This window comes from Trichosurus vulpecula, chromosome 4 (assembly GCF_011100635.1).
Source record: "Trichosurus vulpecula isolate mTriVul1 chromosome 4, mTriVul1.pri, whole genome shotgun sequence".
Classification (NCBI taxonomy): Eukaryota; Metazoa; Chordata; class Mammalia; order Diprotodontia; family Phalangeridae; genus Trichosurus; species Trichosurus vulpecula.
This window is the reverse complement of record NC_050576.1, coordinates 55,521,355-55,546,031: the sequence shown is the minus strand read 5'-3', so window position 1 is coordinate 55,546,031 and position 24,677 is coordinate 55,521,355. Positions and strand designations below refer to the sequence as shown.

Genomic DNA, 24,677 nt, shown 5'->3' with positions numbered 1-24,677 from the left:
AGAAGTTACCAAATAGTGGAAGCTAGAGAAAAATTAATTAGAAAAAAAATACTGTAGGAAAAAATGGAGGGAGAGAGCTTGAGGAGAGAGGGCAGTGATCAGTGAAGAAGTAAAGGCTGCAGGGAGGAGGTCACACCTGAGCTGGGCCTTAAAGAAAGATCAAGATTTTGAATAGTAAAGGAAACAGTGCGTCGCTGGCATGAAGGATGCATCAGATACAAGTATGGAGGCCAAGGATGACAGATTGAGATAAGGGACCAGCTCATGGTATAACCTGGCTGGAATGTGAAGTGCATGCAAGGGTGTATGTATGTGGTAAATGTTTAACAACTGGCTTTCTTGGAAGGGGGATCACATGAAACACACTTAAATTTAATTGCTATTCATATCATCTCCATCACTTTAAGTCTAGACAATCCACAGAACCATAAATCAAGCTCTGATTTGTAGTGTTTATCTATTTTCAAGGTGTAAATGCTCACACTGGAAATTTGACCATCAGAAGCTGGTATGAGCAAGCTCCAGCACACCCCAGAGTGCATGCAAGGGAATGACATGAAATGAGGCTAGAAAGGTGAGACAGATTATGGAGGATAGTTAACACCAACTAAAGAGTCTGTATTTTATACTAAAGGCAACAGGAGGCACCTGAAGGTGTTTGAACCAAAAGAGAATATAATCAGACTTGCTATAAGGAAGATTATTTTGGTAGCTGTGTGAAAAGTGAATTGGACAGGGTAGGGAGCAATTGCAAGGAGACAGATTAGGAGGTTATTTCAAGAGCCCATGGGAGAACTGATCAAGGCTTTGTGGTTGTGTCCTTAATAGAAACAGGGAAGTTTGAAAGAGGGGCAACATTTAGAGAAGATGTAAGTTAAATTTGAAACATATTGAATTTCAGATGCTAGTGGGACATCCAGCTGTGGAGATGTCTCGAAGGCACTTGAAGATGCAGGAATGGCTCTCAGGATGATGACTATGATGATATAAATGGATGAATGAAGAGAAAGGAAGGAACAAAAGAAGGAAGGAGGAAGGAAGGAAGGAGAGAAAGAGAAAGAGAGAAAGAAAATAATACTTACATTGTGCCTACCATAGGCCAGACACTGTGCCAAGTGCTCTACAAATGTTATTTCATCTGATCCTCATAACAACTCAGCTAGGTGTTATTATTATTCTCATATTTTTAATAGATTTTAACAGGATTTACAGAATTTTTACAGATAAGGAAACAGGGGCAAACAGGCTACAGTGACTCAGGAGCACACAGCTAATTAAGTGTCTGAGGCCAAATTTGAACTCAGGTCTTCCGGACCCCAGGTCCAGTGCTCTATGCACTATGGCACCACCTAAGTGTCCCCAGGTGAGAGATCAATGCTAGATTTATAGATCTGGGAGTCACTGGCATAGAACTAATAATTCTTTTCAATTCCTCCATGGGAGTGAATGACATCACTAAGGGAGACAGTGTAGAGACAGAGAATAGAAGAGGGCCAAGGGCAGATCCTTGAGGGACACTCAGGCTAAGGTGAAAAGTAAAGGGATGCTGAATCAGGATAGGAGAGGTAATTGAAAAGGAGTGGTCACACAGGTAAGAGATCCAGACAGGTCTGGGTCATGGAAGTGAAAGAAGAAAAGCATATCAACAATATCAAAAGCTACGGAAAAGCAAAGAAGGGTAGAGGGGGAGAGAGAAACAAAGAAATAGAGAAAGAGAAACAGGAAGAGAGAGAGAGGGGAGAGACAGGGGAGAAAGAGACAGAGACAGAAACAGAGAGTCAGAGAGAGACAGGAAGGGGGAGGGGAATATACATGAAAATAACAGATGGGTAAAAGCTCCCTGAAGAGAGGGACATGAAATGGAATCAAACACAAGGGGTCAGTCTTATCAAGAAGGGCCACCTCTTCATGAAAAACTGGAGCAGAGAAGATGGGTGAAAAATGTAGTTTTGAGGTATGGATTTGGAAAGATGAAGGTAATTAGAGGTTGTGTTGCAGTGAATTTTGAGCCAAAGAATGAAGATGCAGATCCTGGCTGTGTTACCAATGTGACCATAGGCAAGTCACTTAACCTCTGTGGGCCTCAGTTTCTTCATTTGTAAAATGAGGATTGGATTAAATGACTCCTAAGTCCTGTTTAGCTCTAAATAGTTGATCCTATGATCTTTTGGTACTCACAGCATCAACAATAAGTTAAAAAGTGAGGATATGAATCCATCTTCTTACTCCAGATCTAACGTGTTTTCCACCATGCTACCCCCATCTCAATACAGTAAATCCCAGTTATCCCAGAGCACCATTTGTGGCAAAGATGCCTGCTTCATTTGCCACCCAAGTCATGGGTGGTCTTAGCTCTTCTTCTTCTGCATCATCTTCCTCATTCAGTTTAGAAAAGGATATTTCTGTTGACCAAGAGTTATCTCCATCAGACAGAGAGGAATCTATCCCATTCCTTCCCCATCCCATCAGGGCCCAGAGCCATTTCTCGGCCCTCTTAGAAAAGTTCCCCCAAAGTCTGATGACCACTGACCTTCATGGTGGTGAAATTCCTAATCCGGTCAAATTCGAACATGATCTCGATGTAACCATTGGTGGCACTTTCATTCCTCCAGCCCACGTAATCATAGCCAGGCCAAACATGGTACTCATGGGTCTGGGTGAAGTCGTCCAGGCCAGAGACCCCATCTGTCAGTTGCCCCAGACCTTCTGTCATGCTGGCCAGCCCAAGAAAGGAGGGGAAAAAGGAGAGGAGAGCCTGGAGTTAATAGTACATTCATTAAGTCATTCCCCACATAAATTCTGTAACACACCAAAGTTTTTCCAATAATCCCAAGAATGGCGAGTTGTGAATTTCTCAAGGAAATGTTAAAAAAATTCATTTTACACTAATGAGTCATTTATTTGGTTGGATAAAGAGACATTCCAGATAATTGAATTTTCCAGTTAAATAAAGCAGAACATTTCTTTAAAATGTTTAACTCTGAATAGATTGAGGCATTTGTAAGATTAACTAACACACAGAAGAGAAGTGAGTACAGTTATTGCTCACACAGAATTGGAGGAGAATTCCTTCTCCTGCTATACTGGGAAGGGACCAGTTCATGGTATTGAGGGGAAGGAAGGGGACTGATGTGAATGCTTTGGGAGGTTCAGAAACATGTGATTGGGCATAGAGCAGATACTGGGGTTCAAACACTGTCTCCAGTGCTTGCTACCTTTATGACCTTGGCAAAGTCACTTTGAATACTCCTGTCCCTTGCCCTCAGTGTCTTCACTGGTGAAATGGGGAATTAGACCAGATGGCCTCTGAGGTCTTTTCCATCTCTATGATCCACTACTTCTATGAATTTAGTACTAATAGACCATAGAATGAGTTAAGGAGGGGCTAGAGGAGGCTGCCAGTGGTACCTACACCATTGGTCTTGGGTGTCATCATCTTGTACTATCACTGCAGCATGGGATGGGGGAATGCCCACAAGTGTATGTGTGGACTGGGCTTCAAGGTATATGCTGCTCTGGTCCCCTGACACTCTCTTCAATGTTGTGTGGTGTCCAAATATCAGAACTGAGGGTACAAATGGTGATAAAATTGTAAGCCAGGTTTGGTCTAAAGCTGCCCGTTTGAACTGTGCAAGGTGACCTTGCTTCCTGAGAGAAAATTCTTGAGGGGCATTGGGTTTAGGTGATATTAACCATTTTTTGGTGAAAATAGTTCTCAGATGTGTTATAGACTTCCTTGTCTTTTACACAGGATACGTGAAACATGACTTGGTCTGTTCAATGACTCAGGGTCATACTCCAATGTATGAGGCTGTTTACCGCCATTTTAAGTGGCCTCAGGCTACTTTTGGTGATACTGTTGTTCCATTTTCCCCTGTCAGATGTAATTTCTCAGTAGGTCAACTTTGGAGCAGATAGTTTTTCCTTTTTCATCCCTATTTTCTCTCTGCCTCCGTCAGCCATATTGCACACACACACACACACACACACACACACACACACACACACCCCTCAATGTTCTAAGATAGCTGAAAGGGAAATTTTTTGTATCTCCTTCACCTAGCACATGCCTAGTAAACTGTAGGTATTTAGTAACTTCTTGTTAAATGACTAAAAAATTATCATTATTAAATCAGAAGCCTGTGCAATTCTAAGGCAATAGGTTTCTGAGAGAGTGGGCCTATATCCTTCTGTGGGATAAAGTGCATGGCTTTGTGGCAGCTCCTTTCAGTCCTGGGAGATTTCTGCCTACTTTTGAGCTTTCAGTTGCCTGGATTTGCTGAAAATTCTTTACTAATTAATATTTAAATTCAACCAAAACATCAAGAAAATTAATTCTAAACAAGTATAGTCTAGGGACACTGACTTTTGAACATTTATTATGGATGGGGGTGTTTAGGAGGGACTGGGTAGCCCCTTCCCTATTTAAAAAAGATGGTAACAATTAAAGTAGCAGAAGAGGAAGAGAAAGCTGAATTATTATTTGCAAATTTCTCTCCCCTCTTCGGTCTCCACATCTCATACTGACAGAAGGAATAACATGGACATCACAAATGAAAAGGGTGTGTCATTAAACTTCTGAGTAACCACATGTCTACCCCACACAAGGTGGTGTCTGTATCCCACACAGTGCTTCAAAATATCAAATCATTTTACAATACCTTTACAGAGAAGTTAAAATATAAAGCAGGATTAAGTCCTATAAAATATGATCTCCAACCTGCAAAATTTGCATTGGCCTAATCGGCAGAGACCAAGCCTTTGCTTCCCTTCTGAATCACCTCCATCCCTTCCTATATCTTCCTCAGACTACTAGGCTAAGAAAATAATACAAAAGTTGTTCACAACAAATACACTCCAGTTTCAGACCCTGATACAAATTGCCAAGGAAAATTTGTGAAAAGTTATTTTTAAAAAAGAAAGAGAAGTGTTTCATTTAGGTCAGGATCAAATCAAATCATCGATTTACAAAGCTCTAAACCAGCTGCCTGATTTTCCCTGAGCCTATGTCACATGCTCCTGAATATGGTTGAAGAAAATGATGCCACGGAAAGACCATCAAACTTGGTAAAGAAGAATGACCCAGGAGGTTGAAAGATAGAGTTTTGGGCGAGTTCACTGAACAAGGCCTCACACCGAGATGACAACTAAGTGGGTCCCTACTTACACCTGTCCCAGAGGGAGCTTCTTAATATTGTTCTGAAACCCCTACGCATGTACTCAGGCCCCATCCTTCCACCCCAGCCCTTCCCAGGCTCTAACTTTAGGCTTATGTCTTTAAGTACAGTGTTGATATCTCTCAATTCAGTCTCTTCATCTGTGAAATGAGGGGGTTGGACTAGGTCAGAGGCTCTTAATGTGGGATCCATGGACTTGGTGTTTTAAAATATATTTTAAATTATATATAATAATTTGTATATGTAATATAGTATACATTAATGTGATATATGGAATGTAGTATATGTGTAACATAGTCTATATAACTGTATATACTGTTATAGTATGCAGAATAAATACATTATTGTATATGGTATCATTATATAATATATTAAATACAATGATTTATATATGTAATACAATAGTTTTTATATAATAAATACATATATACTATTATATTATATACAATAAATAATTTGTATATCTAATATGCTAATATATGTGATCCATATACTATTATATACAAAAATATGTACATAATATAATAAAATATAATAATTATGTATACTATTATATACAGCAAATAATTTTATATAATTAATTTATTTCAATATAATTGGTTTCCTTTGTAGTCCTATGTGTTTTGTCTTAAGTGTTTAAAAACATTACTCTGAGGAGTCCAGAGGCTTTGCCATAATGCCAAAGGAATCCATGACTCAAAAAAGGTTAAGAGTCCCTGGACTATCTGACCTCTAAGGTCCATTCTTATTAAGTGCTTGCTTGTTCATTGATTGATGGTTCCATGGCTGCAGGTGGGTACTGGCAGCTGAGCAAAGTGAGGAAGGGGCTGGGGGCTAGGCTTTGGAGAGGGCTAGGAAGGCATGGGTAGAAAAATGGTGAGTCTAACACTTTCACCAGCCAATTGAACTGCTTTTAAACTCTTTTGCCTGGTTTTCAAGGCTTTTTTCCAAATAATCTGGATTTCCAAATAATCTCTCTCATGCCAACCTTATTTCCCACAAAACCTGGCCAACCTTATTCCTATACCATTTGTCTCATTGTAACACAGAGTCATCGGACTTATGCTGTTCACCCTACATGGAATGCTTTCCCTTCTCTGTTTTCAAGTATGATCTCTTCTTCAAGCCCTAGTTCAAGGTCTATCTCCTCCATAAAGTCTTCCTTGATTGCCCCACCTCTAAACTTCTACGGATCTTAGAGTTCTTACTGCATAAATTAGCACTTAATTCTACATTGTCTTGTATTACATGTCTGTCTTCTGACCTTCTAAAAAAGGAAGTGGTGATCAAAAAGAGCCCATATGGCTTCATCAAAAATAAATCATGCCAGACTAACTTTATTTCCTTTTTTAATAGAGTTGCTAGACTAGTGGATCTGAAAAACGCTGGAAATGCAGCTTACCTAGATTTTAGCAAAGCATCTAATCTTTTCTGCTATTCATGTGAATAAGATGGTAAAATGGGCCAGAAAATAGTACAATTATATTGATATTGAATTGCTTCAATGACCAGATCCAAACATTAATGGTTTAATGTCTTGGAAATAAGTCTGTAGTGGAGTGCCCTGGGTATCTGTGCTTAGTCCTGCTTAATATTTTATCAATGAGTTGGATAAAGGCATAAATGATGAAATAGGAAGATGTGTCCAAGAAATCATTGCATCAAACATATCTGATAAAAGTCTAAAGTATAAGATATATGGGGAATGGACAGAAATAAGAGCCACTTACCAATAAATAACTGAACAAATTATATAGTTTTCAAAGCAAGAAATGAGATTTATCAATAAATATATGAAAAAGTACTCCAAATCAGTGGTGTCAAATTCAGATTGAAAGGTATTCCTGTGGGCTACATATTGACTTAGAGAAGCACAAATTTATATTATCTCTGTTGTATGATATTTTTATTTATTTTGTTAAACATTTCCTAATTATATTTTATTGTGATTCTGACCACAGGGAGTTTTGACAATTCTGCAACCACTAATAAAAAAATTAAATTAAAAAAACTTTGAGATTTTGTCTCATACATACTGAGCCATCAAAGCTAATAAAAGATTGAAATGATCAAGGTTGAAGGTCTCTGGGAAGGCAGGGGCACTGTTGATAACTAGGAATTAGTCTACGTGTTCCAGGGAACAATTGGGAATTACAAGAGAAAAGCTATTAAACTCTTCCTGTCCTTTGACCCCTACTGAACCTATACCTTGAGGAAATTAAAGATAAGTCCTTATATATACTAAAATATTCTTGATAGTACTTTTGTGGTCATAAAAGACTAAATAAACTAGTTTTCTACTGATTGGGGATTGACTGAACAAATTGTAAGACTTAATGGAATATTTTACAAGAAATTACCAATATAAGGAATTCTCAGGGTCATGGGAAAACTGTACAAGCTTTGATGGGATCATAGAATTAGAACAGGGACTTTAAAGGCCATCTGGTCCAATCCCTGTATTTTCCTTAAATTGAGGGGAATTGAGTGACTTGCCCCAGATCACACAGATAGGAATAGGACAGGGATTCGAAGTCTCCAGGTCCTCAGACTCCAAATCCAGCTCCACCTATTCTACCACACGACCTCTGTGATACAGAGCAAAATGAGCAGAAACTGTAAAATCTACGAAATGACTCCAGTCACACGAAGGAAAACAACAATGCAAATCATCTGAACTCATTAAATGCAATGACCAATATTCGTTCCAGAGGATAGACAATGAAACAGGCCTCCCTCCTCTTTCTTCTCAGCAGTTGGAGGACAGGGGACAACCCATGCCAAATGCTACAGTTTCTGATGGTGAAGGTCTCTATATCTGTTGGTTTTGCTTAATTCTTTTTTTTAAACAAAAAAATGTTCAAGGGGTTGTATAAAATGGGAAATCATGACAATATAAAAAAGGCATCAATAAAGCTTAGAAGCAACAAAAATAAATTGACATGTTTAATAAATTTGCAGATGACAAAAAGTCAGAAAGAATAAAGTACATTAAATGATGTGGTCAAGACCCCAAAAGATCTTTAACAGGCTGCAGGGGTCAGTATAACTATAGACTGAGGGCCAAATATGGCCTGTTTTTGGACTTCCCATGAGCTAAGAAGGGTTTTTACATTTTAAAAAACAATAAAACTATTTTAAAATGTAAAAATCATTCTTAGTTTATGAGACCATACAATAATGGGCTAAAACAGGCAGTAGCTAGATTTGGCCTGTAGGCAGGACCATAAGGCTACAGCATTGGGCTGAATCTAAAAGCATAAAAGTCAATATGGATAAATGTAGAGTCTTCTACTTGGGTTGAAAAAAAAATCAGTTTTGCAAGTACAGGATGGGAGAGGTTTAGTTAGATAGCAGCTTGTCTTAAAAAAAACAGACAAACCAGGAGTTTTAGTGGACTACAAACTCAATATGAGTCAACTAAATTGCATATATGCCCCAAAAGCTAATCTGATCTTAAATATAGCAACTAGGAAAGTAATAGTCCCACTGTACTCTCTGTGCTTAATTTTGGGAGTCACATTGATAAGCTGAAGATTATTCATAGGAGAGCAAGTAGGATGATGGAGAGCCATTGAGACTGATTGAAGGAACTGAGGATGTTTAGTCTGGAAAAGGGAAGACTTAGAGGATCATGATCTCCGTCTTTAACTATTTGAAAAAAATGTATTTATAAGAGGCTCAGAGAGATCTAAATGACTTGCTCATGGTCGCACAGGTTCATGCCTTCCAGGTACACCAATAATTCTTAAATAATCTTTCCTTGATCTATTTTCCAGGTCAGTTGTTTTTCATGAGCTATTTCACATTTTCTTCTATTTTTTCAGTCTTCTGACTTTGTTTTATTGTTTCTTGATGTCTCATGGAGTCATTAGCTTCCAATTGACAATTCTAATTTTTAAGGAGATATTTTCTTGTATCTCTTTTACCACTTGACCAATTTTGATATTTGAGAAATTATTTCCAGTATTTTTGTGCCTCTTTTACCATGCTGTTAATTCTCTTTTCCTAATTCTTTTTCATAGCTCTTATTTCTTTGTCCAATTCTTCCTCTACTGCTTTTATTTGATTTTTGAAATCATTTTTGCTCTTCTCTCTTTCTTTAGCTCTTCTGGGAATCCTTTTTGGGCTCATGTCCAATCTGTATTTTCTTCTTTGAGACTTTGCTTGTAGATGTTTTCATGTCATTGGCTTCTTCTGAGTTTGTGTGTTGAGCTTCTCTGTCACCATAATAGATTTTTATGGTCAAGTTTTTGTTGTTTCCTCATTTTCCCCAGCCTACTTCATGACTTTGGATTTTGTATTAGAGTTGAGCTCTGCTCACATCTAGGGGGATGGAGAGGGTGATAACTGACCTGAGATTCTTTTTTATGTCCTTTTTTCTTTAACAGCTCACTCCGGAGGTGTGTAAGTTTTTGGTGTTTCCAAAGTGGTATGATCCAAGGAGAGGTCTATTCACTGATTTCCTGATCTGAGCTGTAGTCTTTTCAAAGGTAGGTCCTGCTTCTTCACAACTGCAACTGTTCCTCTCTGCCCTTAAATTGTGGCTTGGAACTGGGTTATGGACACACAGCTGCCAAATGGCATCCAGTCCTGTGCTCTAAGCTAGTAGAGGGGTCCCTTGGGATCTTTTTTGCCCAGGTTTTCAGTCCTTCCTATCATCCCTGGGAGCTGGGCTGCTCCCAGCACCACTACCACAACAGCCCACCACAATCCTGGCCAGCCCCCACCACCCCAATGTCTATAGACTTCTCTTTCTGTTTTCCCATGTTGTTCTGGGCTGGAAAAAAATGATTCCTGTGACTTTTTCTTGGCTTTCTTGCTCAGAATTCACTGTGGTACGTTTTCTGTGGTTACTGTAAAAGAGGTTTTGGGGGAGCTTTGGCAGTTATAAACTCTCACTCTTCTTGACTTCTCACCATCTTGACTCTTTCCCTGACCTCATGGTCACATAGGTAATCAGGGTCAGAGTCAGGATTCTAACTCAAACCTGACTCAAAGCCTACCACCTCTCCATCACTTGGCACTTATCAACGCTCGATAAATATTGCTGATTGATGGATTCCCAGTTCTTGCAACTATGTTAATAACCTGATGATTACTGCCTCATTTTTTTTCCTTTCAAAGTTCCCTAGAATTTACCTGTACCCAACAGCTCCATCATAGACAGAATCATTCAGGTAAATGATGGAGCCTCCAGGAAGTACAAACTGCTGTCCAGCTGGAGCGTTGTAAGACACCAAACCATCTGTTGAGGGAAACAAAACAGAATCACTACCTTGAGGAAAGAAATGACACTAGTAGTAACCCCTTACATTTATACTAAGCTTTGCCATTCACAAAATGCTTTTACATGCGTTATCTCATTTTATTCGGTTTAGGCAGGGCACACATTACTATTTTTCTTGAACCTCAGAGAAGTTAAGATCTCATTTCTGACATTTGGTAACTGTATTACCTTGGACCAGTCATCTACCCTCACTAGACTGCAGTTACCTAACCTATAAAATGAAGGGATGGAACACCCTCATGTCCTCTAAGTCCATTCCACTCTAAAGCCTATATATAACCCTATAACTTGCCCATTTTCACATAGCTAATAAGTGGGGGAGGTCAAGTGGTATCTGAACCTGGATTTTCTGTTTCTATCTAGTAAACTTTCTACTTTCCTGTACATTTTTGTACAGAAATCAGTTGAGACTCAAACAAGTTATTCCAGGGGGTTCAAGGGAATGCCCAACACATTTGGCCCACAGAGTGCAGATGGAGGGATGTTGCTACTATAAGAGGACTCACAAGATTGGGAGAGAGGGGAGGGAGAATGTCAGATTCCCGGGTAAAACGGTCATAGAGCTACATCTAATCAATTCAGAGCCAGCACATTTCTGAGTGGAGAGTGAAGGGTTAATACTAAGCTCTGGGAAAAAAAAAAAACTCCTGTCATATGAGTCACCATTTTTAAGCTTTGTAGGGATGCAAAAATGGTCTATTTGAGGCTATAATGCCCTTACATTCTTCCCCTGATGAATAACGAGCAACATTTAAAGCAGGAAGAAGGGGGGGGAAAGCCCTGTTTGGCTAACTTTTCTAGGGTCCATAGTCAAGTAAAAATAAAAGTTTCTCTTTCCTAATTCCTGTGTCTTCCCCCATACACAGACTCCCCTCCAGCTTCTACATTGAAAGCATTTCAGAACAAGCGGCAAGGACTCAGAGCCAATTTCCTTTTTCACCCATAATCTGAGCCAGAAATTTGCTTTTATGATGTTCCAAGATCTATGATTCAAGGGTGAAATGTCAACAGTTTTTTTTTAATCCCCTCAGGCTAACATACAATCAAGGTATGTGCCAGGGAGAGCACAATCAAGGACCCTGGGCCTTGTGAACTCTAGGAGGGTTGGGTAGCCTTGATGAATAGGCGGAGTTATAGTTTAGGTTAGACAGGGATAGACTTATGTATTAGTCATACATTCCTGCTCTCACTTTGGGGAAAGAGCCTCTTCCTAGCTCACTCAGGATCTTTGAATCATCATCGTTACAATGACCAGCTTGCAAACATTCCCTAACATGTAAAGGGCACTATCTGGGATTTGAATATTAACCAGCAGCCTCCAAATCTAAATGACCTTTCATCATGCTGTGTATTGAAATGCCTTCCCTATACATCTTGTTTCCTCCAAGAGAATGGAAGCTCCTTAAGGGCAAGAATTGTTTCATTTTTATCTTTGTATCTCCAGGGTCCAGAATATTAGTAGGCACATAATAAATGCTTAAGTGAGACAGCATATATAAAGCATTTTGCAAACCCGAAAGCACAATCTAAATACTAGCTATTGATTGGTAGGTAGCTAGATGGTATAGAGTGCTACGCTTAAAGTCAGGAAGACCTGAGTTCAAATCCTGCCTCAGAAACTTACTAGCAAATAGCTTACTTTCTCTTAATCTCAGTTGCCCCATTTGTGAGCTGGGGATAATAGTTACCCCATCTCTCAGAGTTGTAGCTAGGCTCAAATGAGATACAACATGTAAAGTACTTCGCAAAACTTTATAGATGTCTCAACGGATGGAACACTGGGTGTGAAGTCAGAAAGATCTCAGTTTAACCTAGTCTCAGACATTTATTAGCAGTGTGACCCTGGGCAAGACACATATCTTCTGTTTACCTCACTTTCCTCAACTGTAAAATAGGGATGATAGCACCTACCTCCGAGGAACGGTATCAGGATCAAATGAGATAATATTTGTAATAACTTAGCATAGTTTCTGGCACACAGCAGGTGCTGTTATTATTGTCATGCTATATAAATGCTAGTTTTTATTGATTGATAAGCTCCTCCCTTGAGTCCCTTAGGAATCTGCACTTTAGGAAAATCACTTTGGCAGCTTCATGAAGAAGATGGATTAGCGAGGGGAAAGAACTGAAAGAGCCCTATTAGGGAGTGTAATTGCTCCCAATAAGGAGCAGTAGGGAGCCATTGAAGGTTTCTGAGCAGGGGAGTGACATGATCAAATTTCTGTCTTAAAAATATTATTATGGGGGCAGCTAGGTGGCACAGTGAGTAGAACACCAGCCCTAGAGTCAGGAGGACCTGAGTTCAAATTTCACTGCAGACAGTTGACACACTTACTAGCTGTGTGACCTTGGGCAAGTCACTTAACCCCAATTGCCCTGCCTTCCCCCCTTGAAAACAAAAAGAAAAAAATATTATTGTGTCAGCTGAGTAGAGGATAGACTGAGGATTTGGAGAGGTTGAAAGCATAGACTCAGTCTCTCCTTTCTCCAGCTTCCCTCATTTTTGGAAGTGATCCAAAGAGTTTAGGGGCCAGGCCTGTCTCTAGAATGCTTTGGCGGCCATTTGGAATGACTTCTGGTGATGATACAGCCCTTGTTATATTTTTCCCAAATTATAAAAGTTCTACTTCATTGAAGGAAAGAAGGGGAATGAGTACAGATCTCCACTAGATCTACCTCTTATCTCTCTATATGTGGGATAGGGACATTCAGAAGAGGGCTCCTTGACCACCCCATCCCCTCCCTCCTCTCCGTCCCAATGCCAACCCTTCCCAAGCTCTACCTAGCCAGACACAACCATAGAGCTCCACCCTCATGCAGACATTCATGGAGTGGTCGGTGACTGGAATGAAGCGGACGAATCTGGCTACGATGGGTGGTTCCAGGTCCTTTAGGACAATGTCATAGGGGTTACTATTTCCATCTAGCACCTGAGGAAACAGAAGAAGGATGGTAAGAGAGGGAATGGAAATTCATCTAACACAGAGCCCTCCCTTTAGCACTTCTTCACCCTTCATGGCTGTGGCCAGTCTGAGGGTTCATTTTCATTTCATTTGGCCGTCAGTAACTACCCAGCATGCTTGGAGGGCTTTCTCAATCTAACCCTCCTTTTACAAGCATCAGAAGGTAGATACTTCCCTCCCCCCAGCTGAGGGGTTCTATTTCTAGTTAGGGTACCATTCTCCATACCTGCTTCCCATGCCTGTTCCTCCAAGAGATCCAGCGGGTGCCATCTCTGCTGTAATTGATCTTGTACATAGGAGCAAACTCATTGCCATGGCCCCCTGCATGGCGTCCCTGGGTCCCCACAAGGGTAATAAAATGTAGATTGCGTAGGTCAATCTGTAGAAACTCCTTCAGATCATCTGGTTCCACTGGTATCTCTGGGCACCAGGCTCCATCCCCTTCTTCAGAGTCCAGCCTAGGGCAATGGGAAGATGCATAGAATGGGAAGGGGGTGGGCAACTGTCAAACCACATGGCTGCTTATATCAGCCACAGTGGAAAGCTACCCAATCCCTGGGGCAAAGCATGGTCTGGGATACCAGCATGGAACCACAGGAGGAGCCTGTCTGGCCGCCACCACATATCCGCATATGGTTTGTTCCCTTCCCCCAGGGCACCCCACAACCCAGACACAGTCCAAACCAGGGAGCCAGAGACACAGATCACATGCAGCTCTTGTTTCCCACCCTAATTTAAAGACCCAGAAGGAAATAAGATCTCTACCCCTATGGCCACCCTTCCATCCATGCCCACCTCCGCCCCCTAGTGGGTAATTTCAGCTATTGCCCTCCCAGCTTGAGCATAATGAGGCTAGGCTAGTCATGCTTCAATGCCAAGTTGAGTGCTCTTTACAGTGGGTGTGGTGTGGTGGGCTTGGCAGACTGGCAAAGATCCACTGGCCCACATGCCCTAGGGAAATACTAAAGAATGTTGGTTTCATTTTATTTTCTCCAGTCAGGGCCAGCTCTCAACAAAATTGTGAAATAATGTGGAAGTCAGCTTTCCATCTGCCAACTTTCACCCTCTCTCTTTGGGCCCTTCCTGCCCCTAATCATTCCCTTTCCCCTTCTACCAGGGTCTAATACCCTTATATTCTAACCTTACTATCCTATCAGTTTTTCTTCATGCTTTCATTCGTTGTGTGTAATAAAATCAATCGAGAATTTTACTTCTTGGGTATGAAAGAAGGTTGCATTTCAAGAATGATAAAGACCTTCAATGGGGTTCTTAACCTAGCATCTATGAACTTGTTTTTAAAAATATTTTGATATTTGCTATTTTTGAAATATTTCAATAGAATTGGTTTTCTTCATAATCCTTCTAATTTCATTTCATCCATTTAAAACCATTATTTTGAGAGAAGGGGTTCCTAAGCTTCACCAGACCACCAAAGGAGTCTATGATACAAAAAATGTTGAAAATTTTTGGTTTAAACTAAAAGAGATGATTCTCGAATATGGTAGGACTCAGGAATTATCCAGTAGGTGCAAGAGGATCTCATCTGGTCACTTCCTAGGGTTCCTGAAATTCCACCATTAAGGCAGTCACCTAATAAGCTTAAGAGTAAAATTGACTGCTACCCTTATGGGACAGAATGAGCTTGTCAGAATTCTTTGTGGGTTGGTTAAGTTTTTCCTGCCTCCCATAACATGGCTTTGCATACCATCCTAAGTGAGGATTTTATCAGTTTTACCGGGAAGGAACTTGAAGCTAAATGTTAAGGGGGTCAGGGATAGAGTGGGGGTTGGGGTGAACATTGTGTCATCTAACCACTCATTATTACAAGATGCCAGGAACAGGATTCAGATCTCCAGATGTCTGCCTGCCTGTCTATATAAACAACAGTCCTGCCTGCCCAGCCTGGCTGTTTCCCATCACAGAAGCTCCGGCTCCCCTCGGGGCTCCCAGAGCTCATGTGAGCAGGATGGATGTAAGACAAACAAAATAGTTATTGGGGAACTCATTTGCTGTGACAACTGGTGATGCTGAGCAGCACCCCTCTTGGTCCTCTGCAGGATCCAGCCCACAGTGCTGATCGTCCCATCTGCTCCCTGTAACCAGATACAGTAGAGCAATGCCACCAGACTGGGCAGTGTCTGCAGGGACCCCAGAGACTATCCCCTCCTTGGGTAACTGTCCTCACCTTCCATATTTGGCAGCTGTGGATTCCGACCACTGGCTAGAAGCTGTGATGTCCTCATCTGGAATGTGGCCTCCTGATGCGCCCAGAGGGTAGCGGCATACCGCTGCACAGGGAGAAACCAAAGAGAAGAGGAGGGGGATGAGGGAGGCTACTTTGGGTTTTGTTCTTCAGCTCAAGAGGAACATCACAATGATAACTGAGAGAGAAGTTATGGCACCAATGTATTTAAATCTCTCTGTGGGGTGTGTCTAGTTGGATAAGCTTCTTCCTTCTAGTGCCTTCATTCCTTCTCAACAAGGGCCAAAGCCATGACAAGGACAGGATGGATTGAGCTTTGCCCAAGGGTCATGACACGGTGGGGGACATGCTTCCTCCATGGTGACCAGTGTCCCTGTGTTTTGCTTCACAGTTCTCCACCAGCTGACACCATTCTTAGGCATAATTTCTTCAGCTGCTACCCCCAGGGATCACTTGCCAGGGTACCCTCCTCCCAGTCCTGACTCTTTGCCTCTGACCCTCAAACTCCCATGAGGGCAAGGCTGGACTCTCCTTTCCCATCATGCCGCTATACATGGAATCAGATTATTCTTGGTGCTACCAATCCTCCCCTGCCATTACATGGTCTTCTCTTCTAATGCTACCACCACTATCCCAACTATTTTTGCTCCATGTCATAATTCTTAGTTACAACTCTGACCAGATCTTTCCTCTTTCAGTACCACCCTAGATCCATGGCTCTATAAGCCTTTAGGTATATTCAAGAAAGTAAGAAAATGTAATATTCTCCGCTGTGTTTAATATAGAGGCCATGGATAGTGGTAAGAATGCTGCTCTTGGATCAATCAGTCAATAAGCATTTATTAAGCACCTACTGTGTGCCAGGCACTGTGCTAAGCTCTGAAATACAAAGAAAGGAAAAGATGGTCCCTGCTATTGAGGAGTTAACAAAGCAGCTGCTGAAAAGCAGTTTTCTGGTAGTGGAGATGGGCTTTAACACACACACACACATACACATAGACACATATATACATGTGTATATATTATATACATTGTGTGTATGTGTATGTATATGTATATGCATATATACATATATATAAATATGAAAGAGAACAAGTTTTGACCGATCTTCCCCATCTCCTCTGCCAAGTCTGAAGCCAAAGCACTGGTTCAAAACCAAACCACTAGGTGACTCAAGGTGAATCATAAACCTCTTTATTTCATTTTCTTCCAACTTGTTGGAGAGGCAGTGTAGCATAGTGGTAAGTATACAGGAACTGGAATCATATCAACTCCTATCTCTGCCCCTTATTACCTCTGTGACCATGAAGCCCCCTTAACTCCTCTGAGCCTTAGTTTACTCATCAATAAAACAGGGACAAATAATACTACCACTACCTCATGCCACTATGCAACTAGGTGGTACAGTGGTTAGAACATCAGACTTGAAGTCAGAAAGACCCAAGTTCAAATCTGGCCTCAGATACTTACTAGCTGTGTGACCCTGGGGAAGTCACTTAACCTCACTAAGACTCAGTTTCCTCCTCTGCAAAATGGGGATAAAACCATAAGACCCTATAGCAAGGTGAATTATTGCTATTTCAAACAGAGAATGTTGGACAAAGAAAATACGAGGATTTCAGCATCAGACCAGGCTCCAAAACGTGGCATCAGATGAAGTTTTTGTAGGTTGTAAGACCCCTCCACACCTATTTTTCTCAACCCGTGCATTCAGTCCTTGCTGTAGAAGAAGAGGCCTTACCTAAGCATTTGTAGGGCTCTGGCTTGGCCTAAGCTAGTTGGTAGAGCGGAAAGAGCAATTAGCTTGGAGTCGGGACAGATGTGAGTTCAAGTCCAACCTCGGATACGTCATGCGTGACATGCTTAGCCTTGCCTCAGTTCCCTCAGCTGTAAAATGTGAGTAATAATCACACCTGTCTTCCGGGGTTGTCACAAGGATATAATGAAATAATATTCACAAAGTGTTCTGCAATGTCTTCCTCTTTATGATCCCCGCAGACCATACTGTCTACGGGGTTTTCCTGGCAAACAGGCTGCAGTGGTTGGCCATTTCCTTCTCCAGCAGAATAAGGCAAACAGAGGTTATAATGTGCTATATACATGCTGGCTAGTATTGTTGTTGTCATTCACGAGTTAATTTATTTCAAAATAGATGGGCCAAGCAATAGAAATACACTTGAGTTAAAAATGAAAAAAAAAAAAAACCCACACACAAACTCAGGATGTCCTAAAAGGCTTAGTGCTGTATTTCAGCTATTGAGGCTTAAATACAGGAACACCCTGTAGTGATAGTGTAGTTTAGGGAGCAGTTCTGATGAGAAAAACCCTAGGAATTCTCCAACTTCCTCTGCATCAGAGGTGCGATTTGGCTCCCATCTGGGCTCCTGTGATCCTAGACGGCATTGACAAAAGTGGGGCATTGTGCTGGGTGCTGTATTTTCTAAAAGACATTGACAAACTGAAGTGCCCTCAGAGGACAATAGGAGGGTCTAGAAGGAGCCCACCTACTCCAAACAATCAATCAGTAAGCATTCTTGCCTTTACTATGTGCCAGGCACTCTGTAAGGTGGTGGGGATACAAGACGCAAACAATCCCTGCTCTTGAATAGCTGCCAATCTGGCCAGGGAGACACCACGTCCATGTATAAGCACATACAAAATGGGAAAATAGATACCAGGTGAATTTGCAGGGAAGGCACCAGAAGCTGGGAAAACTGGGAAAGCCTTCACAAAAATGATAAGAGAATTTTCCAACATCTCTGTTGAGCTGCCATCTGGATTACATTTAACCATGTCCGAAGGCAGGGAACTCTCTACCCCTCCCAAGGCAGCCCATTTCATTCCTAGGCAGCTTGAATTGTCTGTTACCTCTTCCATACTAAAACCCTTGAATCATTTCACTAGAGCTATCGTAGGATCATTCTATAGAGATCTGAGAAGTAATTTAAAGGTCATTTGTCCAACCTCTCACTTTACAGGTAAGTTGTATTGGATTTGGAATTCCCAATAGAAACATCCAAAATGAGTTGAATCAATCCACTGCCTTAACAGAATCAGAGTTGCTACTGATAATGGTTTGAGGCAAGGTCTTCCTTTCACAAGCTGAGGGTGGCAGGAAAAACGAAACAGCTGTGGGCCCAAGCCTGCAGGGGTATACAGCTCTTACTGTTATACCCTAAACCTGTTTACAGACATCAGAATATATTACTAGGACAGGTGTGGGACATGGAGGGATTGTAACCTGGCCTGGAAATGGTGAGTGTGACATTTAAAAAGTTCAAGAGACATAATTCCTGGGTAATTTAATCATTTGATTAATAATGCTAGCATGTTTATTAATAAAAGGATGGTCATTTGGCCATATCTCTTAGACCAAAGGCCTCTTATGGCAGTGGGCTCACAGTTTATATGCCCTTGGAAGAACAGGTGTTCCTGAGAGTGGCAATCAACTCTGACTGGTTGACAATTAATGAGAAAATGAATATGACAAAAAAAGGGTGGGCTATATTACAATGACGGTCTTGGAGTACGTGACTCGGATGACCCAAATCTTGGTCAAAGAGACTTATCAACTTCCATACCACCTGTCTGACAAAAGGGAGAATCAACACTTCCCTAGACCTGTTTGAGCAAACACAATAAGCAGGAATCCTTCCATTAGCCTAAACTTTGAATTTCTTTTACTGTCTGATTAGATCTTGGCCTGGATAAATAAACTTCTGCCTCAGGTTTCCCATCCTGGTTGATTTCTGGATGAGGAAGTAGAAAAGGGGGAAAACTTTAATTTTAATTCAATAATTAGTTATTAATACAAGAGAAAAATAACCATTTCTCACATGAGGGAACAAACAGACTCAGAGCTAGCACTTGTGTTGGTTGTTTGAGTGTGTTTCTGTTAGCTCAGTTTGAAAGTGGTAGAAAAGAGGGGGAGAGAGAACAATAGTTAAGAAGGAGTCAGTGTGGCAGAAAAGGATTCAGGAAGTAGCTTCAGGGAAAGAGAAAGGGAGAGTCCTGGGCCAAGAATGGGGCTGGCCAGCCTTCCCTGCACATTAGGCCCAGTGGAAAGTCTGCATGAGAGACTAGGTCCTAGTCTCCACCCTCTGACCTCACACAACACACACACACACACACACACACACACACACACACATTTATATTTATATACATACATAGATATATACATACAGAGACTAAGATAGAGAGGCAGAGAGGGAGAGAGACAGAGATCTCTCCATAAACACAAATACATGTATAAACATACATATGTATTTGTATACATATATATGAACATAAAGAAACAAGAGGCTGATACATTTGCTCTCATACCAATTATCTGAATCAAGCATTTCTTGAATTCTTCTTAGTCAATAACTAGTAATTTGGGGAAGAGAATGCCAAGGATGGCATAGGTGATGGAAGTGGGGGATGGGGTGGACTGTGAAAGTTCAATCAAGATCATTACATGTCACAGAACAGTTTCTAGCATCCATGTGGTCCGTAACCCTCAGATGTTCTTTGGCCAGAGGGCCAGCAAGACCCAGGAAAGGCACAGTTCCCAAACTCTAAGATTAGTTCAGACATACAATACTCCCATACAAATTTCCTATGGAGAGTTTATACTCTGATAGATTCCAGGCTGGAGAATGCAGATTCTGAAAGAGGTCACCTTGGGAGAGGATGCCGTTCAAAATCCATCAGAAGAAAGCCCACAGAGTGTTCCAGAAGTTCCTAACGCCCAGCATTGGGTGATTCCAATATACACATGGCAGTAAAGCCAGGTGAATTAAAAAAAAAGCAGCATGGTGGATAGAGAAAAAACAACGGACTTGGAATTGAGAGTTCTGGGTTTGAATCTCAGCTCCAACACACACACACACACACACACACACACACACAGTATTGTGTGTGCCGCCCCAGACAAGGCATTTTTCTGATTCTCTTTTCTGAGTGGAAACTTTCCCAATGCTCTGTGCCCTCATCTGAAAAGGGAGAGTAATAAAATATTTATTCTAACCACCTCATAGGATGCTTTGTAAACTCCAAAACTCTCCAGCTGCCAGAGTGATATTCCTAAAACATAGCTCTGAAAATTTCACTTCCCTGCTCAGGAAACTTCAGTGACTCCCTGCTGCCTCTAAGATCAGATACAAACCCTCCTGCTTGGCATTTAAAACCCTTTGTGGTCTGATTCTAATTGAACCTTCTAGACTTATTGTACACTAATTGCTCCCCTTCACCCACTCCCTGATCCAGCCAAACTGGCTTTCTGGTTATTCCTCACACATTCCATGCCCCATCTCCCCTCCATCCGCATGCATTTCCATGGGCTGTGTCTCTTGCCTAGAATGAATTCTTTCTTCACTTCAACCACTTAGAATCCCAAGTTTCTTTCAAAGTTCACCTCAAGTCCTTTCTCTTGCATGAAGACTTACCTGATCCCTGGTCTTCCCCTAAAATAGCCCTGTATTCATTTAAAAAATATATTTTGCATGTACTGACAGTATATGTATACATAGTGTCTCCCCCAATAGAATGTAATCACCTTGAGGGCAGAGATGGTTTCATTTTTGTCTTTGTATCTCAGCATAGGTGCTTAGTAAATGTTTGCTGATCGACTGATGAAAACACAAACTATAATTATTATTCAAAGAATGAGAGAGCTCAGGATATTTACAAGACTCCCCAAAAGTAGCCATAAGGTCCAAAGGGAAACTGGTTCATTGTGTGGAGTATCTGCAATTTATAAAGATCCTTTCCCTGATATTTCCTCACAAAAATACTTTTGCCGAGAATCTGGCATGTAGTAGATGTTTAAAAAATCAATCAACATTTATTAGTCGCATACTATGTGCCAGGCACTGCGCTAAGCTCTGGAGATGCAGAAAGAGGCAAAAGACAGTCCCTGCCCTCAAGAACTCACAATCTAATGAAATAATAGTATCTGTAAATGGCTTTGCAAACCTCGAAGTGCTGTAAAAAAATGCTGGCTATTACTAAAGATAACAATGCCGGATAATGTCAGAGAGTAAAGATAATGTCAGAACCAGGCATTTTCACCAGTCACTGTACCCATTAAAGACATTTGCCAATGTCAGAACTGCCACCAAAGTAAGTGGTCAGATTTTGATTTCTCATCTCAGTCTAACAGAGAAAATCACTACCAAATGAAATTCTACGTTTCTTTTTTCTTTCCAGGAAGGAATGACGTACAGCGTCATGGGAATCATCGAATTCTTTACCTTCTGGGTGAGAGATGTCCCCCACCCATTGTCCAATGGTGAGTTAATATGTCTTCCTCAGGATTGCTCTAGAGAGATGTACCCTGTCTTTATATTTCCAGGAAAATGGGCACCATTGGACAGAGAACTATCTTGCATTGGTTAGGACACTAAGAGCAGTGGTGGCTGCTGGTCTTGAGAGAATCCAGGGGTGCACTGGAGCCAGTTCCTACCTCATTAGAACTGATTGTTAAGTTTTCAATGTGAACATTTACATCTCAGAAGGTGCAAATGCTACAAATCAGGGCTTGATTTATTGTTTTGTTGACTGTCTGGAATTAAGAAACTGATGAAGAAAATGTTGATAATGCAAATTTTTAAAACTATGCCCTGTATACATTTTTTCAAACAATGAATTATTAAACGTTTACTAGCAAGCACACCCCTGAGGGTATCCCACAATCTGGTTTGGTGCAATGGGAAGAACACTGGCTTTGGGATCAGAAGACCTGGGTCCATATCTTACCTCTGCTACTTGCTATATTAGTATAGTCTTGGTTAAGTTGCTTAACCTGGAACTCAGTTTCCTCATCTATAAAGGTTGAATTATATAAGCTCTAAATTCCTTCCTGACTTTACAATGGCATGACCTTATAATAACTACTGTTGAAAGCTATACTCTGCTTGTATTAAATGGCTTCTTGAAGAAGAAACTTCCAGTCTTTATCACAAGGGGGCAGCAAAAAACTCTATTGAGAAAGAAATGGTTTTGTACCATTAGCAATCAATGTCTAAAGTATTTACTCCACCCAAATACAAAAAGTTGTAAATTGATCTCTTCTCTCTGAGGACCTCAGAGCTTACAAGGAATGGAGGTAGAATCATAGAATGTAGAAGGGAAAAGGATCATAGAGATTGTCGAGATCAACTCCTATATTTTATGGTGGAGACAATATGGTACAATGGAGGCTGAATTTAAGCCTTCCTGAGGCCACTTTATTTTGTCATAAGGCTGTAGATTTTGAGCTAAAAGGGACCAGAGAGGCCATCTAGTCCAACGCGCTCGTTTTCCAGAAGAAGAAACTGAGATTAAATGACGTACCAAAGGTCATATGAGTAGCAAATAACAAAGGCAAGATTTGAACTTGGGACCTCAGACTCTAGAGTCAGTCCTCCATCCTGAGTCACACTGTGATCTCTACAATTATCCCTTCCACATCGTGACTTTCCACATTGAGGTTTTGATATGTAGTGGGTTGGCATAAGAAATTAAATGGGAGTTTTGGGGGAGTTTTGAAGAAGCCACAGATAACATGTGAAGGCCAGCAGATGACACAGAAGTTTAGAAACTCAGAAATGCATAAAAATATGTCTAGTATTGTATAATATCAACATATTTTATCTTTTAATACTGTAAACACCTCATAAAAGGAAAAGAAAAAATTCAGACTTCTTCTCTGGTACGAAGTGAGGGCCAAAAAATTTTACAAGGATTTCCAGGATCACAGGGGCACCAGGCCCCTAACCTCCACAATGTGGAAGGGATAACTGTATGGTAGCTTGCCTCAACTGAAGGAAGCCATTGTTAGCATGCAAGAAAAGAGCATTCTGTGGGGCTGAACTCACTGAAAAGAAGACACTTTTCCAGAATGACAAGAAGTTACTGACTTCTAGACCTGTGCTAGAGGTTGAGGTGAATGTGGTTTAATGCTTCTTATGATCAACAATTCACCTTCTAGTGTCGAGACTGGGCTCAACTGCAAAAGGCCAGATATCAATTATTCGCCAGTGAAGGATGTTATCTACAGAACGTAACTATGGGCAAGGGTCATGGCAGGGGTCAAGAAGTCCCACAATGGACTCCACAGTTCTGGTGAGACACTTTTCTTAGGATAGACCCACGCCCTTAATTATGCCACCACCTGCACAGTTCTTGGCTCAGGACACGTGTCCCGGTAGTCTTCTGAAACCCTGGAGGGAAAGAGCAACAGCTGAGGCTGCTGGTCATCAGCCCTTCCAGATTCCACCACTTTTGGAAAGGCAGCACAATTCAGTAGAAAGAATGTTGGACTTGAAATGAGAGGGCCTAGCTTCAAATTCTGGCTCAGCCTCTGTGTGACCCTAAACAAATCACTTACCTTCACCTTCCTCATCCATAAAGTGAAGGAATTGGACTAGATAACCCTTACAATCCAAATCCAGCCTCAGATACGCCAGCTGTGTGATCCTGGGCAAGTCACTTGAACTCTGTTTGCTTCAGTTTCCTCAATTATAAAATGAGAATAATAATAGCACCTGGGCAGCTAGGTGGCTCAGTGGATAGAACACTGGGCCTCTTGAGTTCGAATCCAGCCTCAAACACTTACTGGCTGTGTGACCCTGGGCAAGTCATTTAGCCCTGCTTGCCTCAGTTTCCTCATCTGTAAAATGAGCTGGAAAAGGAAATGGCAAACCACTCCAACCTCTCTACCAAAAAAAAAACCCATATGGGGTCATGAAGACACTACTGAAAAACAACTGGATAACAAAAATAGCACCTACCTCTCAGGGTTATTGTGAGTCTCAAATGACATATTTATAAAAGTGCTTTGCAAACTTTAAAGTGTTAAATAAATGCTAGCTATCAATTTATTATTATAATGTTTCTGATGACACAAGGTTATATCATATCACATCCACTGGAAGTTTTGATAAGAAATATCTCCCCAACCCACCTCTTCAGACTATTCAGACCACAAAATATAGGATTCTGCATCTTGTACAAGATCTCAGATTGTCTAGGGCCTTGAAATAAGTGTAGAGGGGTGTGGCCAGGAGAGGAACTGA

At 41.1% G+C, this 24,677-nt stretch overlaps 1 protein-coding gene across 1 annotated transcript in view; it reads right to left on the bottom strand.

The window, feature by feature from the left end:
• DDR2 (discoidin domain receptor tyrosine kinase 2) overlaps positions 1–24,677 on the bottom strand; it is a 222,683-nt gene that overhangs the window by 29,414 nt on the left and 168,592 nt on the right. The window contains exons 4-8 of the mRNA XM_036757661.1: positions 15,616–15,718; positions 13,657–13,888; positions 13,250–13,397; positions 10,320–10,425; positions 2,531–2,714 (exon numbers count right to left, since the gene is read on the bottom strand). Of these exons, the coding sequence (XP_036613556.1) occupies positions 2,531–2,714; positions 10,320–10,425; positions 13,250–13,397; positions 13,657–13,888; positions 15,616–15,718 (773 nt within the window). The remainder of the gene's footprint in view (positions 1–2,530; positions 2,715–10,319; positions 10,426–13,249; positions 13,398–13,656; positions 13,889–15,615; positions 15,719–24,677) is intronic.